Source organism: Eublepharis macularius, chromosome 12, assembly GCF_028583425.1.
Source record: "Eublepharis macularius isolate TG4126 chromosome 12, MPM_Emac_v1.0, whole genome shotgun sequence".
NCBI lineage: Eukaryota > Metazoa > Chordata > Lepidosauria > Squamata > Eublepharidae > Eublepharis > Eublepharis macularius.
The window spans coordinates 29,180,106-29,205,753 of NC_072801.1; the positions used below are offsets into that span (position 1 = coordinate 29,180,106).

At 48.9% G+C, this 25,648-nt stretch overlaps 1 protein-coding gene across 1 annotated transcript; it reads right to left on the bottom strand.

Annotated features, from left to right (window-relative positions):
• Positions 1 to 331: 331 nt before the first annotated feature.
• Positions 332 to 20,893, bottom strand: LITAF (lipopolysaccharide induced TNF factor). The gene is made up of 4 exons (XM_054994801.1): positions 20,464 to 20,893; positions 6,210 to 6,404; positions 4,623 to 4,779; positions 332 to 1,439 (listed from the first exon to the last, which is right to left on the bottom strand). Exons 2-4 carry the CDS (start codon positions 6,400 to 6,402, stop codon positions 1,331 to 1,333), a joined length of 459 nt encoding a protein of 152 aa, XP_054850776.1. The 5' UTR covers positions 6,403 to 6,404; positions 20,464 to 20,893; the 3' UTR covers positions 332 to 1,330.
• Between the last annotated feature and the right edge of the window lie 4,755 nt (positions 20,894 to 25,648).

The window sequence follows — 25,648 nt, forward strand, 5'->3', positions numbered from 1 at the left end:
TGTCTCTTGCAAAGGTGGCCTTGGGGTCAGCAACTTCATTTACTGTCTAGATTTTGTTAAGTTATCATTGAGGCATTTTAGTGTAAAGGCCGGGCTGAGTTCTTGCCCTCCTCCAAGTGAGATGCTGGCGGGATGGATCATTGGAGCAGAGACCATTGTGAAAAGGCGCCCTGGGAGGGCAACTTTAGCCATGCACCAACTTGGAAGATGCTCCGATCAGAGACATCAAAAGGCCAGGGAAGGAGGTTCTGGTTAGCAAGAGACTACAAAAGGCGACCCAGCCTGAGCAGAAAAAGGAGAGGAGGAGCATGAGCCTGCTCATAACTTCTGATGCAGTGAGTAACTTCAAATTTTATTTAAAAGATTCACAGGACAAAAACCTCATTAAGTTCATCTACAGCTTAATACAAGTTATAGCTCCAGTGGTGAACAGCCCTCCTTCCAGACAGGTGATCTAGGCTGAATTGCCCTTGGTACAGAGGACTTGCTCAAAGACACAAACACAGATCGCAGGAGCTCTCACACACCACACGTCTGCAGAGGCACAGCCACAAATCACTGGGCTGTTGCAGGGAATTTCCATTAACCCGTCCAAAGTGGGAACCTGACCTTAACGCTCACATCAGCTGGAGCCTATTCAGACAGCATTTTCTCCAAGACAGCATCCCCTACTAGATCTTCTACCCCATGGATGCAAAATTCCATGTGAGAACCCACCAATTCGTTAAGAGAGTGGAAAGGATCCAACAAAATTCAAGAAACTAAAAATATTCTTGCCCCCGTTTGGCTCATTTGGATTATATTCACAGATTTCCTTTGTGGTAGCATATAAAAATGTGGAATGTTCACTATACGGCACTTAAAGCTTTGAATAAAAGGAAGGACAGAAATTGTTTGAGCCTTTGTTGTGCAGTATAACCTGAAGAGAATACTTGTTCAAAGAAGTCTGAAAAACAGCATTTTCCAGATGGATTTCAGTGTTCAGAGAAGGTACTGATCAATAAGCCAGAGCAAGAAATGCCTCCAAATCAGAAAAGGGTCTTAATAGGGCACATGAAGTTGATTTTCTCCCACAATGATCTCTACTCAAGTGGTAGTGGGAAGAGGAATTTGACTCCCCTGTAGAGATCTCCAGGGGGGACATAGATGGCTTCCCCCCTACATTCTTTTTAAGACAAGAGGCAGAAATTTGGAGACAGACAGAGGTGGGACAGAAAAGGTCTTGTCTTCCTGAACACATCTGTAAAAGCCAAAATGCACAGCATTAAAGAGTCCAGGAAAGGCTTGCCGACCCTCCTCCCCTCTTCGTTCAGCACAGTCCTGCAGGTGCTCAGAGCCGCTTGTAGGTCCCCAGGAGTGCGTTGCAGCTGGGGCAATAATGTTCCACATCCTGGAGGGCTTCCACACAGAAAGGGATGAGGCAGCAGCCAGCCCAGCACCTGCAGGAGAAAGCAAGCTACGTTCAGCCGCACGATCCTCAGTCAAGCTCTGCTGGCTCTTCTGGAACCTGGCCTGTGCAGACGCCAGCCTTGAAACACTCCTCCCAGCCTCTCCAAAGTTACTACGGTTCATGGAGACAAAATTTAGGCAGCCTTGTGGGAACAGTCAGCAGTTACAATCCCCTTCATTTTCATCCTGCTCATCCCCAAGGGATTTCAGGATGGGGCACACAGTTTACCTATCCCCATTTTATCCTAACATTCCAGGGAGGGCATGTGACCCACCTAAAGTCCCCTACCCCTTCCCCAAACACCATATCAAGCCCTGGGCATCTGGACTGTCTTCCAGGGTCTCTCCTGACTCCATTTTTACATCTGGCATCCTGCTACTAAATGATTTACATCTCATAAGCAGGCACTGGCTTCTTCTGCAAACTCCCCATCCTCGTCTGCGAAGGTCTCCATGGCTTGCCTGGTCTTGCTTCGCCCCCCTTCCCCAGTTTCCCAGCTCTCATATCCGGAGTGATCTGTGCCCACGACCTCCACTCCTCCAGCTTCACCCTCACCAACCTGGCCAAAGATCTCCTGCTCCTCTGAAAGATTCCACCCTTTTAGCCAGACTGCCCCTTTGACTCCAAGGATCTGATCTGATGCCCACCTTGCTTCTTCAAAAAACCACCTTTGCCATCACCTTTTCCTTCTCTCCTGAAATCAACTCTAATCCCACCCAACTGGGTTTGAACACATGCTCCCCCCGCCCCCCGCCCCATTTCTCTTGGCTGTGCCTCCCTGCCTTTTGCATGCTCTATGGGGCAAGTCCCTGCCTTTTGCTCTTGTGAACCCCCAGGCCTCTCATTAGTGCTCCCTGTAGCTTTGTGGCAGCCATTCTTTCTTAAGTCTTTTTAGGCCTTTAAAGAAATTTCCAGTTTGAACTCTGACAGACTTATTCAGCTTAATTTAGCCTGGTGAATTTTATTAGCATTTCTGAAGCTAAAGAACAAAAACAGCAACAAAAAATCAATGCTGCTGTGGGGAAAAAATAGTTTTATTCCATTATCCACGCCTACATGTTCTGCCGACACTTCTTTAAAGGGATCTATTGTTATTCAAAATAATTAAAAAGAGTAAAAGGCAGGGCAGTCTGAGCATGTGAAAAGTGCATAAATGTATACAGAACCACAAATCCAAGGGAATGTTACAGATATTATATACAAGCGCACAACATGGTTTGAAATATAGATCTTAAAATCAAGTTTTGGTTGTGTACATTTATGCACTTTCCACATGCTCAGCCTTTTATTTTGTCTTTTAGCCATATTTAATGACAATATATATATATATTATTGTTTTTATTTATATGCGTATAGATCTCCCTGAAGAAGCATAGGCAAAACACATAGGTGCAGATAATGGAATAAAACTATTTTTTCCCCTTTTGCTCTGTCTTTGGTGTTTTTGGTGCTTGGACTGTCCTCTGGGCAACTCATAGAGAGGTCCAGCGTGAATGAAATGTTCTCCTCCCTCTCCATAAACTCAATTCAGAAACTACTTTTTGAGTGTGTATATCCTAAAGATGTTCCTTTGGCCATAACCACACCCAAGTCAAGCAATGTTTCAAAATAAATGCAGCAACACAGTCTTTCAGCTGGACCCAAGCAGCCTGCATTTTGCTCCTGGGATGCAAAAGATTTAAAAGCCTGAAATCACAGGTGGTTCACCCAAGAGCTTAGAGGGTGGCACAACTCAGTTCCCACCACCAAAGCCCCCATGCTCTCATGCTCACGTTCGGCAGCAAGAAGGTCTGGAGTATCGTGCCATGAATGAAACTAGAAGAAATCCATCCTCTCCCCCCAAACCTGGGCCTGTGGCTCATTGAACAAATTCCTCCACATTGGGCAAATTGCAGCCCATGACTCAGCTGAAATGGTTTCTTCCCTTCTCACCACAATTAACACTGGCTCAGAATTATGGTCTGGCCAGAAGAGAAAGAGTTTTGTGGTTGGGACAAAATGACAAACCGTGTTTTGCCACCAAACCACACACAAGAAAAATGGGAAGGTCATTGATGTATCAGCACTTAATGGCTTATTACCACTTCCAGATGATGCTGGTATGTTTTTTAGAGCCAAGCTACAAGAGATTAATTATCTGAGGAGGAGCACGTGAAGGGAGTTGCAATGTTAGCCAGGAAGCTGAGTTTTAAAAGAGATCTGAAGGCTTTGTTAATTTCTAATTTCTCCTCTCTACAGAGCCAGGGAGATCACTGCTTGGAGGGTTTGTTAATTTCCTCTTCGCCTCCTGAAGGCTCTGTCAGTTTCACCTCCCCTTCTAAGAGGTGAAGAGGAAATAAACAAGACTTCTGAGCAGCCATCTCCCTGGCTCTGTAGAGAGGGGAAATCGACAAAGCCTTCCCATCACTTTTAAAACTCAGCTTCCCAGCTAACATTGCAACTCCCTTCACGTGCTCCTCCTCGGGCAATTCGTCTCTTATAGCTTAGCTCTTAGTGTTTGTAAGTTGCTTAAATGAGAGCAATTATTTTTAAGGTGAGGTTTTTTTAAACCTCTGGCAAATATTTTTCTTATATAACGTGCATACCATTTTGATCCTTTTTAAATCCCATGCCCCCTGCTCACAGTGCCTAAAGAGAGATCTAGGGTGAGGAGGATCACTTGGGGGGAAGTGCCATCAAGTCATAGCTGACTTATGGCAACCCCTCCCGGGGCTTTCAAGGCAAGAGACTAATAGAGGTGGTTTGCCGTTGCCTGCCTCTGCAACTCTGGTCTTCCTGCCAGGAAGGGAGCAGCCATCTAATTACTAATAAAGACAGATGCTGCTTAGCTTCCGAAATCTGATGAGATCAGGCTTGCTTGGACTATTCCAGGCATAGCTCAGGAGATCACTTAATCATTGTGAAAAATCTACCCTGAACAAAGGAAATCAGAGGGGCGGCTCTTTTTAAAAAACAATCTGTATTTCGTAAACATTGTTTAAATGGAAGTGGCTAAGAATTCCTGGAGAAGCCAAGTGCTCCTAGTGGAGGGAGGCACATCTTGGCTACAGTCCTGTCTTGGCAAGCCAACCCCACCGCAGACCAATAGAAGGGCATGGATGCCAACAGAGCGCTCAGACCCACACATGACACTGGAAGAGAGGCAGCACTGGCCAGTCCAGTGGTTACTTACCCCAACAGGCAAAGACTTCCGCAAGACAGCCAGGCCAAGGCGCCTGCCGAATGCGAGAGACGCGTCACAACCACTTTGCTGCAAGAAGGGCAGCACATCTGCACAGGTCGATCATGGAAGATTAGTGGACTCTGGACGTAAACTGCCTGGACAGTAACTGTCAGGGAGGAGCAAGAAAACATCAGAAAGAGTATCATGGACCCCTCTCAGGTGTATCAGTGGCACTGAACTAGCCAAAGGTTTAGCTCTGCAGAAGAAAGTCAAAGCAGGCAGCCACACTGGATTCTGGGCTTCAGCCATCGGCCTTGTGTTTAAGCCTAGACTGCCTCTGAACAGGGAGACTCCCTTCTTAGTGACTGCAGCTTCCTGCCAGGAAGGGAGCAGCCAGCATCCTTTAATTTCCACAAAGCTTTAAGCAGGTTAACTTTAGCACTCAGCATTTCTACAGTGCTCAAGCAATTGAAAGTACTTCAGGTAGCCAAGAGCCTTTCACTTTGTGTTACCCTCTGGGTTAGGGCAGCACTTTCAGTGCCACTGAAGATACACTGAACGTATGGATACCTCAAAGGGCCAGCTGCAAAAGCCACACAAACCAGCCCCCATGAAGTACCCACTACAGCTAATGGCTCCTCCCTTGGGGGCCCTGTGTGGCTTTGTTGTGGCTGCAGAAATTGCACTGGACCCAGAAATTGCTCTGGACTGGGAATCTTTTTTACAGGGAGACTTGAATCCATTTGAGGTCTCTCCCCCACCCACTCCCGCCGCCTTTTCCGGATATCTGGTCAGCCAGGCTTCCTCCTCCCCCTGGAGCAGCACTGACAATCCTTCCCAAAGAGGGCGCTGGACCCCTTTGCTTGTTTGCATAATGAAAGTCTTCATAGCCTATCCAACAAAGCTTGGCTAGCTGTCTAACATTTTCAGCCATGCAAAATATTTACATTTCCCAGTCCCTTTTAAAAAATTGCTGGCATTGTATTGTTATATTTCCACAGCATATTTTTAAGTTGCCTTGGATGTGTTTCAAGAAGTGATCTGTAACTTTATACCAGGGTCCCTCACCTTAACCCCTGTGGGCACCTTTGGGATTCTGACACAGATGGTGGGCGTAACCACAAAATGGCTGCCACAGGAGATGTGCTGAGGAGAAGAGGGGTAATTTTAAAAATACACTGGAAAAGGGAAGTGAGAGAATAAAACCAACACTGTGGTAACAGCTAGCTACAGCTGAAATAACAGTTGTTTTAATCTGCCCTGCTAATCCAATCCCCAGTGGCCAATCAGAAGCCCTGCTGGACAAGAGCCCCACCTGGCCCCACCCAGTTTCTAAAAACACTTGGTAGGTGCCAGGAAAGGCGTTAGTGGGCACTACACTGGAGAACCCTTCATTATATATGTAAAAATATTGTAGAATTGAAAGTGAGAGAGAGAGTGCAAATTGCTTCCTCAAAGGCACTAACCAAAGACGGGCCCAGCTTCATGTTAGTTTCCCTCCCCCTGGTCTCATTGCTCATTGGCACAGGTTGGCAAGCAGGCCCTGCTGAACCCATATGAAGATCAGAGGTTTGCTGGACGGTATTGTGCGCTTACCTGGAGGAGGGACCGTGGACACAGGCTGTGCAGGGTAGGGCTGTGTTGGATAGGGAGGAGCTTGCCCCCCTTTCATTGGGGGTCCAGTCCCAGGCCCCCCTGGGGCAGGGTAGGGGTATGGGTAGGAGGCACTGTTGTTGATGGCTGTCGTCTCTTCGTAAGAAGGTGGGGGGGCCGACGGAGGAGCAGCCATTTCTAGGAGGAAAATGGAACACAGGCTGAGTGCTGTGAGGCAGTTTGCCCACAGATACATTCCCCCAATACAGATCCCAGAGCTTCCCTGCCCATGAAGGAATCTCTTAAAAGAGATCAAGGCCTGTCTAGCCCTGGAGCCAGGCGCCTTAGGGTGGTTCAGGCAAAGAGCAATCAGTCATTAGCCCCCACACATGCGGCTGTCAGCTACATTTGAAAAACACAGCTGAGAATGGAATTTGGATCCATCCTCCCAGCATACCGATACACACCTTTTCCTGCTGGTACCCTTTATGCAATATAATTCTGCGATTTTGCTTTGTAACCTTTGCACCACCACACACAAGTTTTAACATACTAGGTGTGATGGATGGGAGCTGCATCAGGGCAGTTGGCCTGCCAGGCAATTGAGATGCCCCATCAGCTATAAGCCCCTCCTGGTTCAAGCTCCATGACAGGCATGAAACAAGATGCCCTTGGGGAAATGTGTCACTGTAACAGGGGAATTGGCCTACCTTACAGGGCTGTTATAAGGATTACTAAGCTGGTGTGTGAAGCACTCTGAACAACTTATTTCTTCCCAGATGCCATCAGCTGCCAGCAGAAAGGGAGGCGACACTTGGGCCAGGCCAGCCCGTGGAAGGGGCCACACCCTCTGTCTGTCTCCCAAGTGTTGAGTAGACAGGCCAGAAATCAAAATGAGCCCCTTCAACCAATCCAAAGAAGAGTCCCCAGTTCAGATTCTTTATCCAAGTTAGCCGGAAGCATCTCAGGTATTCCCCCTCAACTAGAGTCCAGACTTAGAAAACCGCATCCCAGCTAGCCATCAAGAGCCCCCTCCTTCAAGCTGGACATGGACCCTCAGCAGGCGCAGGGCAGGAATTCCCCCATGGAAAGGGAAGCAGCAGAGCAGTCACCCAAGGCATGTGTGAATTTCCAGGCCACCTTTCTTGATGAGACCCCAGGCGGATTACAAAATGTAACTGCCACGACATTTCTTTGCATTTCCAGCTCAAGGGCAGAGAAGATAATTGCTAATTATATCAATACACAGAGCACAGGATTGCCAAGTGGGGGAAAGAAACTGTCATGGCTCCCCCCCCCCCACCTAGCAGGCTGTCTTTATGAGGCTGAAAAGCAGGTTGATCCGGTTGAGTGGCTGCCTAACACAGCTCCTGTCTGCCCGGAGGGCTTTCAACAGCGACGGGTGACCAACAATAGCGTCCCTGGCATCTGCAAGGAGCCAGTCTCCCACTGGAGACTGTTTGCTCACTTTCTGCCTTTGTGATCTTTTCAATGTTCTTGATGCCACTTCCATGGAAAGGCTAACTAGTCAAGAGAGTTATCATGCGCAGCATTCTCTCTCTTCCCATGGTGACCACAAACACACAGGCTGTAGGTGCTATATCCTAATATGTTATGCTCAATACACAGGTATTTCCCATCGACTGTGGAGGATTGTCTAGCAACAAGGGGTTTTAGTGATGACAGGAGGAGGTAGAGGTCAGGCCATGTTTTCCTCAGAAATTTTACTTATGGCACAATGGCAGAGCCCCTCCTTGGTAAGCATACAATCCTAGGCCTCAATCCCCCAACTTTTTCTGCCTGAGCTGCTGCCAATCCAAGTAGATGCCACCGAGTCAAAAACACCAATGGTCTGACTTGGGAGAAAGCAGCTTTATATGATCAAAGATGTATTGAATTCTATCTCAACATTTCCCTCATTTGGCCTGCTTTCAGGTACAGAGCAATAGAACACAGCAGAGAGGCCAGATTTGAGTCCAGGGGCACCTTAAATTACATTTCTAAGGCAAAAGCTTTTGAGAGTCAAAGCTCCCTTCTTCAGATACATTTAGAAGTGAAGTATGTAGAGTTTCCAACTAGCAAGAAGGGGGAAGGTACTAAAATCTTGCTCTTCTACTGCAGACCAACATGGCTACCCACCTGAAGCAGAAGGGCCAAAACTCTTCACCCAATGTTTACAATTTGATTTACAGATACAGACAGATATTCTTGCATGATTATTCTGCATTTTTTCTCACAAAATTTCCACTATTTCCACACACAAAGGATTGCTTCCAGTCATTCCAAATCCTTTTGCCCCCATGAGAACCAGTGCAGGGTAGTGGTTAGAGTGTCAGATTAGGACTTGGAAGAACTGGGTTCAAATCCCTGGTCCCCCATGAAAGCTTGCTGGGTGATCTTGGGCTAGTCACACACACTTAGGCCCAACTTACCTCACAGGGCTGTTATCAAAATAGAGGAGGGGAGGCACGTACATTGTGCTGAGTGCTTTGGAGGAGGGGCAAAACCAACATTGTAGCCAAAAATATGACAGTAATAGCCACAGTAATGTGCCCCCCCAAACCCTCTTCTTAACTCTTGCAGAGACCGTTTAGCACCCTCCTCAAAAGAAGTTCCTCAGAAAAGTAATAACAATAACATTTTCCCATTTTCTCTGTTGACCTATATTAGTTTATGCATTTAATCATGCAGAACATGTTTTTTAAAATAACCTACCTCAGCCTTAGAATTCAAGCAGTAGTTTAATCTCAGTTTGGTATAATACAATAATAATGCTTGGCATTTGGAGACCATTTCCAGTGTTCAACAGACTTCACCTATTTTATCACAGTAACCCTTCAACAGTTCTGTAAAGTAGACCAATATTATTCCCACATTACACAAAAGCAGGGGCTAAGCCTGAGAGGAAAACAAGCCTGCCGAAGCCCACCTAGCGAATTCAAAGCAGTGGCACAATTCAGAGCAGGAAAGCCTCATTCTCTTAGCTGTGACCTTACACTAGGGTAAATGACTACTCACAGAGGTGAGCAAAATGGCCCCTCAGTTTGTCAAGAGAAGTAGCCAGCCAGACTGCAGCCTCTGCTAGCAGGCTGACATCCTGAAAAATCATTTGAAAGCCCAAAGGCCTTGCAGAGGGAAGACAGGGAAAGTGAGGAGTAGTGGTGGGCACAAACCGAAAAAATGGCTGTTCGTTCAGCTCATCGCGGTTCACAAACCATGAACGTTCACGAACTTGCCCCAGTTCGCGAACCGGTTCATTCAGTTTGCGAAAACGTCTCTTCCGGGTCAGCAAAAGGTCTGCAGACAGCCCACCCTCCCCATTGCCTAGGAAACTGATCGGTGCCAGGATGCCTGCAGTGACGAACCGAAATACAAACCAAACGAACAGGGCTAAAATTCATCATGGTTTGTGAGAAATGAGCTCCCACAAACTGCCAGTTCGCGAACCATGAGCCAGACCAGTTTGTTACGAACTTTGGTTCGTAATTTGGTTCGTGCCCACCTCTAGTGAGAACCACTTCTGGGTCTCCGCATGCTTTTGAATGCCCTATGTTGAATGCTGCTTCTTTGAGTTTCCAGCACCAGCTGTGTCAGCATTAGAAACCAGGACAGCTGGTGCCCAACAAAGAACTGCCCAAGTGGCTCTCTGGTATGCCCTCACGCACATACTCATTGGGCGTAAGAGTTACCTCAGGTATTCAGAAAAGGGCAGCAACCCTTGCTTTAAGGAACAGGGTTGGGTGAAAACATTCCAACGGCTTTACTTATATTTTTAATTTATATCCTGCTTTTCCCCCTGATTGGGGTTGGTCCCCCCTCCTCTGCTTAATCTTCATAACAATTACCTTGTAATAAAAGTTAAAATGTTTTTTTTTAAAAATAACAATTACCTTGTAAGGGAAAGTTACACTGAGAGATTATAACAGGCCCAAGGTCACCTGGCGGGCTTCCTTGGCTGAGTGAAGGATTCAAACCTGGTTGTCCCAAGTCCTAGTCCTAAACACATCAGTATGAATAGATCTTTGAAAAGAAGGGCCTTTGTTTATTTAGATGCAGTCAAGAGGACTGTATTTTGAGACTGTTAATCAATGGTAATAATACCAAACAGTTCTGATTATCTTACTACATAAAACCCCAAGCGTGTTCTAGACGACTCACAGGTCGTCTAGACTTGGCAAGCACAGTCCTGGCAAGCCTCTGCGGCCTCAGAAGGGCCTGCAGGTCAGCTCCGCCCTCTCCAGCCCTGGTTGGGCCAGGCTGGCATGGGGCATCCCTGGCTGGCCTACGCTCCACCCCCAAAGCCTTGCTCTGTTGGTGGGGGGGAGCGGGGGGGGGCAGCGCAGCTCAGCTGCACTTTCCTTCCCCAAGACTTCCCCCCAGGCTTCCATTTGCGGCAGGGGGGAGCCCAGCTCAGCTGCACTTTCCCCCTCCCCAAGCCTCCATTTGAGTGTACTCTGTGTCTGGAAATGGCATTTCAGCATCCTTGCCCCTTCCACAAGTGGGAAAATCAAATGATGTAAAATAAGAGAAACTATGCACCGCCAACTTAGTAGTATTTCTTGGCACAGAATTTGGATGTTAGTTTAGCCCAAAGTAGCCCATTCCAAGAGGAGCTGGGCCCACCGAGAGCATCCTGTGGAACTATTTGCCCACGGAAGGTTTCCTGGCCTTCATTTCTTGTCTCCAATGCTCACTTCAGAGATTCTTATCTTGAAAGCGTGCAGAAGGGAGGCAGGAAGTACTGGTATTTGGAATAATATTGTGTGTGCATGTTTGCTGCCTTGGGTGATAATATTCTTATTATATAAATAGAATCTACCCTGCCTTTCTGCTATGCACACCAAATTCTAATTATGTAATGTTAATAAATAGCAGAAGCAATCTTACAAACTTAGGGCATTCCATGTCTGCAGCCAAAATCTCTCACGTTATGACCTTAGGGCACTGTCTCTGCATGGGGCCCTTTTGGGTGGCCTCTTCCCCCCTTTATGGACTGCAGCCAGACGGCAGGACTAAAAAGAGATATTTTATTCTTTTCCCTAACTCACAGAAAACTGCTACATCCAACAGTATACTAGCCTCCACTGGGGAATCCTTACTGACAGCTGTAATTTTTCTCCACCTGGGGTGGGAGCACTTGTAGACAGGAAAGGAAGCAAGACTCCCCTCCCCCAAACTGCACAACATGCCATACCCACTTAAAGGACAAAGACTTACAACAGTGTTGTGAAATTCATGCGCTCCATGGGCAATTTTACACAGCCATCTTGCTGCACACGGACAGCCATCCCTGGGTGCTACGTCATGCTGCTACAAGGCAGCTGCAACACATTACATGCCATGCACCTCCCAGTGAGAGAGGCAGACCTCTTTGATTAGCGTCTGCCACCATGATTCAGAGAAAGAGGATGCACCTGATTTGGTTCCTTGTAGTTGCACCAAACTTTGCAGAGCATGAATTCAGAGAAATGTTGGGTTGGACATTGTGGCACTCTTAAGAAGCCTCCAAAGACAGCAAAATGAAGACAACACATACATGGAAAGTGGCAGGCAAGACTCAGCCAAAGCGTTACAAGCTCTGCCCGACCGACTTCCTTTTCCCCAAGAACATTCTGTTCAGGGTCAGGTCGAGTTCTTCAACTTCCTGAAACAAGGCCAACCTCTCTTAATTATTTACTTCATTTATACCCTCCCTAATGGCAATGCAAAGCTGCTTACATCATTCCTTCCTCCTCCATTTTATCCTCCCAACAACCCTGTGAGGTAAGTTATGCTGAGAGAGTGTGAACGGTCCACCATCATACAGGGAGCTTTCATGGCAGAGCAGGGATTCGAACCTGGGTCTCCCAAATCCTAGTCTGACACTCTAAGCATTACACCATCACTCTCCACCACTGGTTCTTTTGACCTCTCCCTAAAGATCTTCTGCCCTGCCGCGAATAACATTTCGGAGACAAACCTCTGCAAGACAGATGAAAAGAACAAAACCAAGAAGGCAGGCTACCTTAGAATTAGGACTGCCAACTCTGGGCTGGGAAATTCCAGGAGATTTGGGAGGGGTGAGGCCTGGAGAGGGAAGGCCTTGCAGAGAGGAGGGACTTCAGCAGGATATAATTCCATACAGTTCACCCTCCAAAGCAGCCATTTTCTCCAGGGCAGTTGCCCAGAGGCCGCTTGTAATTCCAGGAGATCTCCAAGCCACACACTGGGAGGTTGGCAACCCTATTTATAATCGAGATGGAGACCAGCAAGGAGACAAGGGGCACTTTTCTTGGAGAGGGGGCAGTTTCCAAGCTCCAGAAAGCATCTCGGCCTACTTTGCCTGTAGACAATGGAGCTTCGATCAGGAAAAGCCTCTTTGTGTTTAGGATCTGGCAGCCATTTCCATTTTTGGCAGCTGAACAAGTAGCACATTTAAGAGACTGAGTGGTGCGGCAGAAAGTCCCCACTTTCGATTTCAGTCTCAGTCACAAACTGACTTTGTGCAGAGGTGGATTGGGCCGTTAAAATAGCCCAGCCGGAGTTGTCTGTTGCTGCCACCTGCACCCTGCTGGTCCAGCACTGCTGAGGGCCCAGTGGCCTCTGACACCAACAGCCCCACCCAAGCTCAGCTTAGCCTCCTATTGGCCACTGGCAGCTCCCCAGAGCAGCAGCCCACCAAGACCTTTCCTGAAAAGTCCAAGGACAACTCCGCAGTTGTAGGCAATGTGGGCATCACACCGGCCTCTCTGACAGCGCTATGGGGAGGATTAGTCATCATGTCCGTGGAGGACTCTGAAACATTTTTTTTAAAAAACCCTGATGTCATAAAAGCTTCTCCTGGTATTTTTCCCTCCTGGAGGAATTGTTGAAAGCTGTCAGGCTGCCCTAGAGCTAAGTAGGGTGGAACCCGGATGCCTGGGTTCCCTGATAGGAAAGATTGCGCGTGACTGCCAAAGCTTTCCTGTATTACAGTTTCTGATTGCAACAGCAGCTTCAAAAGCAGCCAAACGTAGCCAAGCAGAAGTGTCACAATACCAGAGGACCCAAATAATATCAGCTCTGGGCAGAGTTCTGCCCCCATTCAGCATCCTTCTCTCTCCCAGGGTTTCTATCCTCACTGGCCACAGGTCCACAGTCAAAGAGGCCACACTCCTCTTGCTACAAACAAGAATGGTTCTAGCACACAGCCCACCTTGTTTCCAAGACTCATGGCAGCTCGCAGCTCATGCCGAGTAGGAAAGATATCCCAAGAAAGCTGGGAGGGGAGAGAGTGGACTCAGCACCTGGGAGGAAGTCTCTTCCTGGCAGGAACTGCACAGGGGAGTAGCCCTGGTCTTTGTGAGATCAGCAGCCCCTACACCAATCCCACCTTCACCTCAGACTCAGCTGCATGCCTAGCAACCAGGGGGCAAAACACTCCCTGAGCCTGGGAGCAAAGGAGCTGAGGAGCCACAAACGTGGTTGACAGAAACTGGGGACGGCCATTGGTTGGGTCTCTGCTGACCTCCACTCTTCCTTCATGGCCCCGATTCCATACACGTCCCAACCATTGGACCCTCTATACTAGCCATGCCTCCAAAGGCTCAGCGGTCCTGATCAGGAAATGCCCAAACTCCAGTTGGTTCAGGTTCCTTCCCATTAAACAGAGAACCTTTTTTTATGCAAGAGCATCAGGGACCCACAGAGACCATTCATTAGCCCCTATATAAAGGTAAAGGTAGTCCCCTGTGCGAGCACCAAGTCATTACTGACCCATGGGGGAACGTCACATCACGACATTTTCTTGGCACTTTTTTTTTAACAGGGTGGTTTGCCATTGCCTTCCCCAGTCATCTACACTTTACCCCCAGGAAACTGGGTACTCATTTTACCGACCTCGGAAGGATGGAAGGCTGAGTCAACCTTGAGCCGGCTACCTGAACCCGGCTTCCGCTGGGATCGAACTCAGGCCGTGAGCAGAGCTTGGGCTGCTGTACTGCCGCTTACCACTCTGCACCACGAGCCCCTATATAGTTAAGTCCAAATACAACAGCAGCACGCTTGGCATTCTGCTTGGCACCCAGGGTCAGATCTCTGCCCAGGCATGGCTTATACCCCTCCTTGTCTCCAGGATCTGCATAACCATCAGCCGACTCAAAAACAACGGTACCACCACTGGGGCTATGCTTGATCCAAGCGTACCTGGCTGAATACAACCCTCCCCTGGCACACCAACATCTTTACCGGTAGGCACAGCATATCTTTCAGCAGCACACTGGGCAGGGTGTTCTCAATGAAACTTGCACAGTACCTTGCCCAACCTCACCCCATGCAATGGCATGCCAATCACCTACAAATCTATCCTAGGGAAACTAAATGTCATCCACTTCCAAAGAAAACTGGCAAGACATCCCCTTAGGCCTCCTCCTGTCTCTCCAGATGCCAGCAAACTAGAAACATCCAAATTACCACGTGTGCACTGCAAGGATTTCTTCCTGGACCTCTGGCAGGAAGGATAAGCCAACCAAATTACAAGGAGGAAGAAATGAAGTTGGAAATCCCCTGACTTCTGCTCTCGAACTTCTTCCTGAACTTAGAAAAAAGCCACCGAAAGTCAACACCAGTGGGCTGGTCTGCAGTTTCTATGCAGAATTAAACTGTGTCCTGTAACTGAAGGGATCTTCCCACTAAGGAGACCTACTAAACTGCAGCTAGTGCACCCCACAGAAAGGCCCCTCCCCACCATGGCCTTGCTTCGGCAACCCCCCAACAACACATGACTCTAACCTCTTGCTTTTTAGCTTTCCAGCAAGGCAGGACATTCCTAAGAGGGGACCATGGCCCTGTTTGTATCTGTCATTTTTGTCAAGAGGGCAGGTGGAGCAGGCTTGCACTTGAGGAGTACACCGAAGGCAGAACTTCATGACTGCAAGACAGAATGGGAACCTGAGATCTTTGTCACCACTGATTGCCCCCTGAGGACTCCAGGCCACGCAGCATGTGACTGTCACAACAGGTGCAGGGGGGAAGAGCGAGCCCAATAGCTGGGTCTAGAAAGCCTGTGTCGTTTCTGAGGCTTCCGGTACAACATTTCCATAGCCATTTGGGGGAGACCGCAGTTCCCTGCAAAGCACCAACAAGATGGCAAATAAGGCTACGCTCTCCCTATGCAGCAACTGTACTGGAAGCAAAGAGGTTGATCATTAACAGAATCTATGGCTGCATTCAGGTGTATATGTTGCTCTCAGGGAGTCTGGTGCAGGAGCGGCTACATCTCCAGGAAGCCACTCTGGCTCAACCGGCATGGCCCATAATAGATGCCTTTTGATCAAACTGCAAGACTTTTTTTCTATTTTAAGTCAAAACGGGAGTTTCATTTCAGCTTGTCAACAACACTTTCCAGGCCGAATGTGTTTACAGTGATAACACAAGAGGTCATCAACAACTGACAGTCTTCCCTCTCTCCCTTATCCCCAAACACTCAAGAGGTACAATACCATTAATCTCAGAGCAAGATCTGGGTCCAACAGCACCCTAAAGACCAACTAGAGGCTTTAAGGAGCTATTGGACCTCGAGCTTGCTCCTGGACTGAAGATAAATACGGCTACCCACCTGAAACTATATTGATCGCAAAGGCTGTCATGACAAGCCTGTCATTTGCCACTAATTTGCCCAGTCCTCTTTTAAAGCCATCTGAACTAGCAGCCACTACATCCTGTGGAGGTCAGTTCCACAGGTCCAATTGTCTATCATGTGGAAAAAAATGTTTTCCTTTCAGGTGTCGTGAACCCACAGCCAGTTTTATTACATGATCCCCAAGTTCTACTGCATTGAGAGAAACGTATGCCCCGCCCATGCCCCCATGAACACTCATATTTTCCATCGAGTTCTGCCTCTGATCTGCCTCCTCCCCCACAGTCACAAAGAGCAATGCATCCCTTCTCACTACTGCCCTATGAGGCACACTCCCTTTGTTCAGATGAGCAAGGAAGAAAGCGGAAGAGGCTGACTGATTCTGGGCATGTTCACACACAAAGTTTAAACCCTCCTACAAGGCGAGGGTGAAAAAGCGAGAATGGTGGTCGCATAAAGGAAAAGAATACACGCCACACAAGATGAACAGTGTGCCAGAGGCGCAAGTGTGCATTTCATCCTGATAAGCGAGGAGCAGACAGACAGTTGGGTTCACAGAGATATGGAGCCAGGTCCACGGCCTGCCATTCCAGCACATACCCCATGCCTTCCAACATTCTCTAGAACTACCTTTCTCAACTGCACGGCAAGAAGGGATGAACTGTTTGTGGGGATATTTCTGCCACAGTCCTAGCATTCTAGTCACTGGAGTCTGGAAAGGGGCCTCCAGGTAATGAAAGTGGCACCACCATTTTTCCCTCTATCAGCACAGGAATTTGGCACAGAAGTTTCCAGCTCTCGGGTGACGCTGGATAGATCAGGGCAAAACTGGGAACAGAGTATACCTTTGAGTGGCTGCATTGTTCTGGGCCTGCCAGGGGCGACCGTCTGTGTGCTGAAAGATTCACCGCCAGGGCTGGGCAAAAAGGGGCAGATCTGAAACAAGGGCTCTCAGCCCATCCTCTCCAACTAAGCCTGTTTGGTAGAATCCTCTACATGCTCTGCCCCTATTCCATCTTTAAAGAAAAAGCTATGAAACACTGAAGCACGTGCAAAGTGTTTTCCCTCAAGGACTGACGACCTGCAGCCAGAGTCAATTAAACCCAACAACCTGAAACCCCAAAACAGTGACAGTTACAAACTTATAGTGTGTCTGTTTAAAAACAACTGGGTTCTAATGAAATTCTAATTTAATATAAGCATCACTATATTAGTTGCTTTGTGGATAAATGTCTGCAATGCTAATGGATTTGGAAAAGAGATTCATAGCCATTATATAGGAAAGCCACTGCGGCTTTCCTATATAAAAGAAGAGTCATGGGGGAAATCAGACATCAAGGGCTGATAAGCGTCCCAGAGGGTTAGATCCAGGCAGCTTTTTCACTCAGTCTAACCCCATTCCCATTCATGTCACATCCCCTTTTCCTGTATGGCTTGTTTACACGCAGATCCCATGATTCTCAGCATATCCTCCTTGGGTAGTTAAAAGGAACTTTCCCCTTCCTTAGAAAAACTGGCTGGATCCAACCCAAACATACAGTTAGTTCTGGATTATTTCCTCTTGTGGGCTTCCTCCTGGACTGAGGGATTTGCACATCTCCCAGGTGCGAGGAGCCAGCTGGTGTTACTCACAGCTCACCTACAGAGCTCACAAGAATGATCCGGAGCTCCTGGTTTATCTCCTCCAAAGCTCTGCAAGATGCTCTGTTCAAAAATATTTATGAGCCAGTCAAAAAAGCAGCAAAAAGACTATTTTCTCAGCCTCTCCTTAAGGAAATCTCTGGGCATAGCCTTCACCTAAGGGGTCTGGCTTAATTTCCTTGAAGCCAGCCAAGCAGAAGCCAGCCTCCTGTTTCTACAGGCCACTGTGTGTGGGGGGGGAAGAGTCCTGATCAGGTTGCTTGCACATTTGGGGGGCTGTTTTTAGCTCAAGAAGAACTGGGAGGGGGTGCATGCTGGATCAAGAAAGCAGCTCGGATAAGAACAGGGTTCAGCTCTCCCCCAACACGTACTATTTTCCTGATACAAAATCTTATCTACCTTCAAGCTGCTCTTTGTCCCCTAGAAAAAACAAAGCTGTTCCCCCCACGGTAGGCAAGATTCAGACACACATACCTTTGCACCCTTCCTGATCTAATTCAGGAACCTCCATAGACCCCCCCCCCAAAAGATCCATATTTGCATCTTGCCCAGGAGATCAGATTCTGGCGGCTATATGACTCACAAGACTAAAGGTGTTGCACAACATTCCCAGAAACCAGGGAGGCTTAATTTCAGCAAACATCCGTGGTAGAGTGGGGATTCAAACCCAGCTCTCCCAGATCCTAGTATGACGCTCTAACCACTACACCACATGGGCAGTCACACACACTTCAATGAACCTATCTCACAGGGTTGTTGTTTTAGTAGACAAGCAAAGTTAGAACCCAACAGTACCCTTAAGGATCAACAAAGATTTTCCAGTGTATAAGCTTTTGAGAGTCAAGCTTCCTTGTTCGGATATTGTAGAGTTCCCTTTGGAGCCCTCAAAAGCAGGAGGAGACCTAGAAGTGTGATGTAGTGGACAAAGTGTTGGACTAGGATTTGGGAAACCCAGATTTGAATCCCTGCTTTGCTACAGAAGCTCGCTGGGGGGGGGGGCCTTGGGTCAGTCATATTCTCTTAATATAACCAACCTCAAGGGTTGTCTTGAGGATACAATGGAGGAGAGAACAATGGAAGCCGCTTTAGGTCTCCATTGAGAAGAACGGCAAGGCCTAAATGAAGTTATCTGCCCTGAGCCTGCTTGCGGGGAGGGCGGAATATAAATACAATAAAATAATAATAAATAATAATAATAAGTAAGGAAATAAGCAAATATCCCCCCCCCCTTGATATCCCTGAAACTGGTGATTTTGGGGAGCATCCGCGCTAGCTGACAATGCACATGGGTGGTTGATTCTCCTGCTGGAGGGCTGGATGGGGGGGGGGGTTCCCACTGGGCAATAAGTCCCCCCTTGCTCTACTTACAGCACCGTCCTAAGCGGAGTTAACCCTTCTCAGCCCACTAATGTCAGTATGCCTAGAAGGGTGCAACTCTGATCAAAATGGGTACACGGCAGCGATGTTGATGGCTACAGTTACTGTCCCAGCTGGGTCCAGAAACATTCACATTCCAAAATCGGAAAGCTTTTCTTCCAAGTACATGGGACGGATCTCTTCCAAGCCTACCACACTTCCCACCCCAGCTTTCTACCAACATATACAGCATTTTTTAAAAATTGCTTGAATGGTACAGAAGTTCCCTCTTGCCCATGGCTAAACTCCCACGCCCTACACCACCACTCTGCCTTTGCCTCCGGATTCTGGGCCTGGCACATACATATGCTCATGTGGTCTGTGCAACCAGAGCACTGAAGAGTCTTCATAGAGAACCTCAAAGCAATCTCGTCCCCCACCACCCACCTACACCGGAAACGTTTTAGAATTTCTGCCTCACAGACTTTCCCGGAAAGGGAGCAGTTTCTTAACTCTGTCCCCATCCACCAGACTTTCCACCTGTTCCTCTATGAAGCTGGCCAGGGCTGCTTGGCTATTCCTCGACCTTCAGAGAAGATTCCCTTCAAGTCAACACGCTGCTTTGGGGTTTTGCAAGCAGGGAGCCACCCCACAGGCTGCAGAGTCCAAGCACACACAACGAGAAACCCTGCTTGGCCACATCCAAAAAGAGGAAGGCCATCGTTGCTCAGGGCTTGCCGAGAAGCCAGGTGACTCAGCCTCCCCAAGACAGAGTATTTCTGAAGCCCTGGCAGGCCTCCACTACCTCACCATTGCAGCGGGAGGCGGGAGACCTGCTTACAGAAACACACAGGAAAGCCAACTGGCGCTTGGCTTCCCAGAAAAGGCGTACAGCAGCCAAGTTCACGAATACTAAAATAGCCCTGGCACAAGCTGAGCCCCGCGGCACTGAGGAGCCACTGCACCCACGGGCACGGGCATTAGGGCCTAGATCGAAGCCAAGGGCCCTCTGCCACACCTCCTCGCACCACAGGGGTCCCTGGGTTCAGCTGGCTCTTGGCCCCGGGCCACGGCGCCTTGGGCTACTGAGAAAGTCCAGGGCTACTGAGGGTCCAGTCCACCTCCGGCGCCTGGAAACGCACGGAGCGCGCTCCTCACCACCACAGGATCAGGGCGCACAAGCCAAAGGGGAGCCCCTCCCGCAGTAATCCCCCCCCCCACCCCTGGCCTCTGTTGCTGAGTGAAGGGATGGCAGCCTCTCGGGCAAAGCCCGGTGGGCTGGCCATTCCCCGCCCGCGCTACGCGGTGGGCCTGAATACTCATTCAGACGACGTGCAAGGCGCAAGGAGGAGGCCCGGCGACCAGGGTGTGTGCGCGCCCGTTTGTTCCCGAGGGGGCCACCTGCTGCGGCGAAGCTGACAAGCCCCACCTGTGCGCTCCTGGGGGAGGGTTTCTCTTCTCTCCCCCCACCCCCACCCCCTTCCCCAGCCTTCAAAGCTCCATGGAAACATTCCGGAGGAGGCTGGACTGCGCCCACCTGGGGCTCCCTACGGCGCCTCCCGCCTGCCCTCAAAGCCACGCGCTGTCCCTTTCCCTCTTCCCCGGGGAAAGCCGGCGTCTGGTCTCCCGGGGCAGGGGGTCCCGCTCCAGCCCGGCCTCTCCTACCTGCGGTGCTCGGCGCTGCGCTCGCTTCTTACTCGGCCACGGCTCTGCCCGGAGCCGCTCCCCTAGTTGACGCCCACCCCACCCCTTCCTGGGTGGAGACGGATCCTTTGCACGGGAGAAGGAGAGGCCTGGCGGAGGCACCTCCTCCTCGCCTCCAGGCTTACTCCCAAGGAGTCCCAAGGAGCCGGTTCCTTCCCTTCCACGGAAGCCCGTGGCTGCCTTTCCAAGCGCCAGAGGGGATGCGGAGGCATCTGCCTCGTGTGTGTCCCTGCTCCGCTTCCTTTGGTGGGGAAAGAGGGGGAGCGTATTCTGGGGCAATCCGAAGCGCCCTTTGCACTGAAGCCGGTGGGGCTCCTCATGGAAGAGCGTTCGTTACTGCTGCCAACCTCCAGGTGGTGGCTGGAGCGCTGGAATTCCAACTGATCTCCAGACGACAGGAATCAGGTCTCCTGGAGGAAATGGCTGCTTTAGAGGGAGGGAGGACTGTGCTGAGGTCCCTCCCCAGACACCACCCCCAAATATCCAGGAATTTCCCAGCCCAGAGGCTTTTGCGTCAGAAGGGAACAAGCCTTCCTCCTCAGGGACCCAGGTGCTGCTCTGCTGCCTCCCTCCGTCCCTCTGTGGCTGACCTTTCTCCTGCTTCCGTGCAGAAGACGTGTGAGCAGGATCCTGGACTGCACTAGCGCAGCAACTGTACTAGTTTTCCAAAATTAAAATTAGGAGTCGGATCCTGCGTCTTGCCTACCCTGGCCCTCCGTCTGAGGAAAGGGAAAACAGACAATTTGCTAGCTTCATCCGGCACCCCTGATTTACTGGCTGCCACCTCCTGCCTCCAGGCCCAGCTTGGTGTCTCCTTTCCTCTGGGGCAGGATATCAGGGGGAGGGACCCTTGCTCCCGGCAGCAGCACTTCCCTTGGAGAGAGACGTTGGGTGGATTTCAGCCAAAGGGGGCTGGCTGATATTTGGGGCAGAGAGTCAATCTTCCTTTGGAGTTTGTTTCTATCTTCCCCGCATCACACCACTTGCACTCTCTGCTAATTCATCTGTACCAATTTGTTTGGCATTTTCATTCTGTTTGTTATATTTAATAAACAAGTTCCTTCTTCCATAGAGGTGGTGTCTCTGGGGGTTTCCCAAGCTCTCCCCTCTGGGCACCCACCTGTGCCCACGCTGCTTGACTTCAGAAAGGCGGGTGTGTTAAGTGTCCTCCAGCCATGCCCCGAGACTGTGCACTTTACCAAGGGGCACTTACTCTCAGCTGGGAAGGGGCGTTATGTTAAGAACATGAAAAAAGCCCTGCTGGATCCAACCAGTGGTCCCTCTAATCCAGCATCCTATCTCACACAGCAACCAAACAGTTGTCCTGGAGGACCGACAAACAAGGCACAGAGTGCCAGCACCTAGCACCGCTATTTGCTGCCTCTGAATGTGGCATTCCCCCATAGATGCCATGCCTGTCTTGATTCAGGTGATGGGAGTGAACACTAGAGCGGCTTGGGCTTCTGCCCACAGAAATAAGGTACTCCACCCTTCCTCGCTTCCTGCCACACACAGTTGCACCCTTCACCTAACCCAACTGCAAACTTTACAAGCTCTTGCGGCAGAGAGAGCCGGTGCACCTCCCAGGGGTGGGAAACATGCGTCTGCAGCGCATCTGGCACATCTTCCTGTCCAGCAAGAACAAAAAGAGTCCAGTAGCACCTTTAAGACTAACCAGTTCTCTCTGTGATTCTCGAAAGCTTATGCTACAATAAAGTTGGTTAGTCTTAAAGGTGCTACTGGACTCTTTTTGATTTTGCTACTACAGACAAACACGGCTAACTCCTCTGCATCTAGGTCCAGCAAGAAGCATCTGCAGTGGCCCAGAGAGGTGTTGGGCCAGTTTAGTCCCCTCCAGGTTCCTGAAACGGCATCATTTGTTCCACTTGCTCACTTATCTCATGGAGGGTGACTAGAGGAAACAGCCACAGCATGGATGCCAACGGAAGCACATTCTGGGCACCAAACAATTCCCCCAGCCCATACACCCCCCGTCAGTCACCCACTTGTGTTGCAAAGGGGCAGGCAACAATTTTGCCGCTATTGTTGACTGACACCATGGGAAAACGTACAAAGAGACGGCAGCAAGAGTATGTACATTTAAGTGATTAGAGCGGGAAATGGAAAGGGGCTGTGATAGATTTCTGACATGGAGAATGTGGCAATCTTGATGGGAAAGCACTTTTTAGAGGAGGCAAAGGAATTCCTCCCTCAGTGTGGCTGCATCCAAACAGGAACCGTGGTTAAGGAATCTTTACATGCTGGCAGGGAGAGGAAAGACTCTTCGATCATCCTATCCTGGGGGTCAGCAACAAGATGCCCCTGGGCCAAAGAAAACCCTCTGTGGAGTGACTCCTGCTTTGTCCCCAGTTAACCCTTGTGACACCAGTTAAAAGGAGCAACTCTGCCACTTTTGGCATGGCAGCAGCAATGCCCCATCATTCGCTTTCAAAGTACCCCTCATTCGTGGCCCTGCCCCTCTGTCAGGGAGCTGACAGCACTCTCCCCTTAATTTGTTTGGTGGTGTTGAAGTGGCAGGCCTATCATTACGCAATGGTCCTTTGATGGAAATAGGTTGCCAGCATGCCAAGGTAGAGCTTCTTTCCAAGCACTGGCAAGTCACAAGAGAGTCAGTCCACCTCGACCACATCTCATCATCTTGTTTGCAGGGCGGTCACACTGCCTGTTCTGCCTCTGGTTCCTGAGGGAAGGGAATCCTCTGGAGCTAGGCATTTTTCTGGTGGACTAGTAACTGGCAAGAACTATTCAGCAGGCATGCACAATGCTTGGTCCTGTTCCATCCATCCACCTGACTGCCAGATGAGACAACCTCTACCGTATAGAATGAGCAATGCAAACTTTCAAGTCACACAGGAATCTTCATCAGGTTGGATTGGGGGGAGGGATAGATACATTTGTTTGTGTGCTCATTTGAAGTTCTTGGGTAAGATTCTGAACCTCATCCAATTGCCATCCTTGACACATGGCTTTTCCCCTTGCTGTTCTCCTGATTTTCAGTCTGGAGTTTTGGTTATCAAAGGAGACTCCTTTTTCTATCAGTGGAAAAGCTGGTTTCACCTTTCTAATAGGTTCAGAGCACCTAACAAGACTTATAGTAACACTAAAAGTATGCCAAAATAAAGAAACTCATCTCATTTCAAGCAATGCCCCCATAACAAAACTATTCCAATCCCACCAGTATTACAATTTAGTAGTGTCCCGAATCCAGATTCAAAAAATCAGTTATTGGGAAGGTAGTTTCAAGTGAGCAGCCATGTTGGTTTGCAGTAGAACAGCAGGATTTGAGTCCAGTGGCACCTTAGAGACCAACAAGATGATCAGGGTATGAGCTCTCAAGAGTCAAAGCTCCCTTCTTCTTCTTTGTAAGCAAATATGCTTTTCTTTGTATATATACATACATGCACATGGAATTATCTGCCCCCTGCTCTTATGACATTGTTGTGTTGCTTCCAAAATATGTTTTCACGATTCTGTGGCACCTGCCCTGACTGTGTTTCGGCAGAAGGATAAGACGTGTGTGTGTGTGTGTGTGTTTAAGGTATGCCCTGAAAATCTTGTTAGTTTCCAAAGTGCCATTGCACTCAAATTCTGCAGTATCAGGAAGAATCCTCTGGAATAGTCAGGCCCTGCATGCTTCTGAAAAGCTTGCAAGTACAAAATCAGATTCAGCATCAGGGAGATTGTTCCCTAATAGGGCCCAGTTTGTGACCAAAGCCAGAGGGACTACCTGAAACAAGGCAAACATTCAAAGAGAATGGCATCCCGGCATCATCCCAATCTGTTGACCTTGTCCAAGTATTTGCACTGTGCAGGGACTGTTTCCGCCACCTATCCTTCTGTTCTTGCTAAACCCAGCACTGTTCTTATCTTGACAAACCCACGCAGTTTTGCATTACCAGGTGCTCAAACTATTTACAGCCCTGGCCGTTCAGGATAAGGAAGGAGCTGGCATCCAACTGTTTGAACAGAGAAGCCGGAGCCACACCTTTTGGGCGCAACTCACAGCATCTTTGTGTTAAAATAGTCAAGCTGTAGTTTCCGCTCTCAGAAAATGAATGTTCAGCCAGATGTGAAACGGTGGCCACTGACCCATTCCGTTGCTACAGAATTATTAGCTTCCAGGTACTGAGGCCATGGTTCATTTGGACTACAAAAGACTGCAAAAATAAGCATTTCTACATGCTAGGTCCAGACTGAAAGCAGCCCTTATTGACATTTTTTGTGCTTGATAGACAAAGCTTCATCGGCAGGGTCAATTTAAAAGGGGGGTGGGGATAATGACCTGCAGAGTTGGTGAAGACCGCAGGTTGGAGCCTGCAGATCTCTTCTGCTCTCAGTAGAGCTTTCCTCCAGCGCAAGGAGCCTTCTGCTGTGTGGAAGAGCCTTCTGCATTAATGGAATTAGAGGACTGGGATCAACCATTTGACCACCAGTTAACTAATAGGGGCATCTTTACACTGGGGATCTGTATCACAGTTAGCACCTTGGTAGTGGTGGAAAGTGCTGTCGTGTCATTACGGTGACCCCTGCAGGGGTTTTCAAGACAAGAGAGGTGGTTTGCCATTGCCTGCCTCTACATAGTCTGGTCTTCCTTGGAGATTTCCATCCAATTACTAACCCAGGCCAACCCTGATTAAGTACCAAGATCTAAAGAGAGCAGGCTTGCCTGGGCTATCTTAAGTCAGGACCCCCCACACCTTACCCAATAGAAAATCCCCCCAAAGGTGGGGAAAAGACAGATGTGTGGGTGTCTGCCCTTTATGGTTGACAATAGCAGGAGGGAGGGGACAAATAGCACCCTAAACCACTGCACACATACACATCTTTGTGGCTTCAATCTGAATTGAGCCTGGAGCTACTTTTTACTCTTAAAATGTTAAGACCTTATTAAGGCTTTTGTTGTAGAAATTGTCGGTCTGCAACCGGGGACTAGTCCACCAGTTGCTGCCGGTTCATTGCTTGGGTTTGCCTCTTACCGTAGGCATGTAAAGAGTGCAACCTCACTTGATCTTTCCCTAGTACTAAACTGATGTCTCTGCTAAGAATAATGTGCCAGCAGCAAAAAGGTCTTAAGCAAGACTGGAAGATTTTATTTAAAAAGGCAAAAGAGAATACAAGCAGAGAA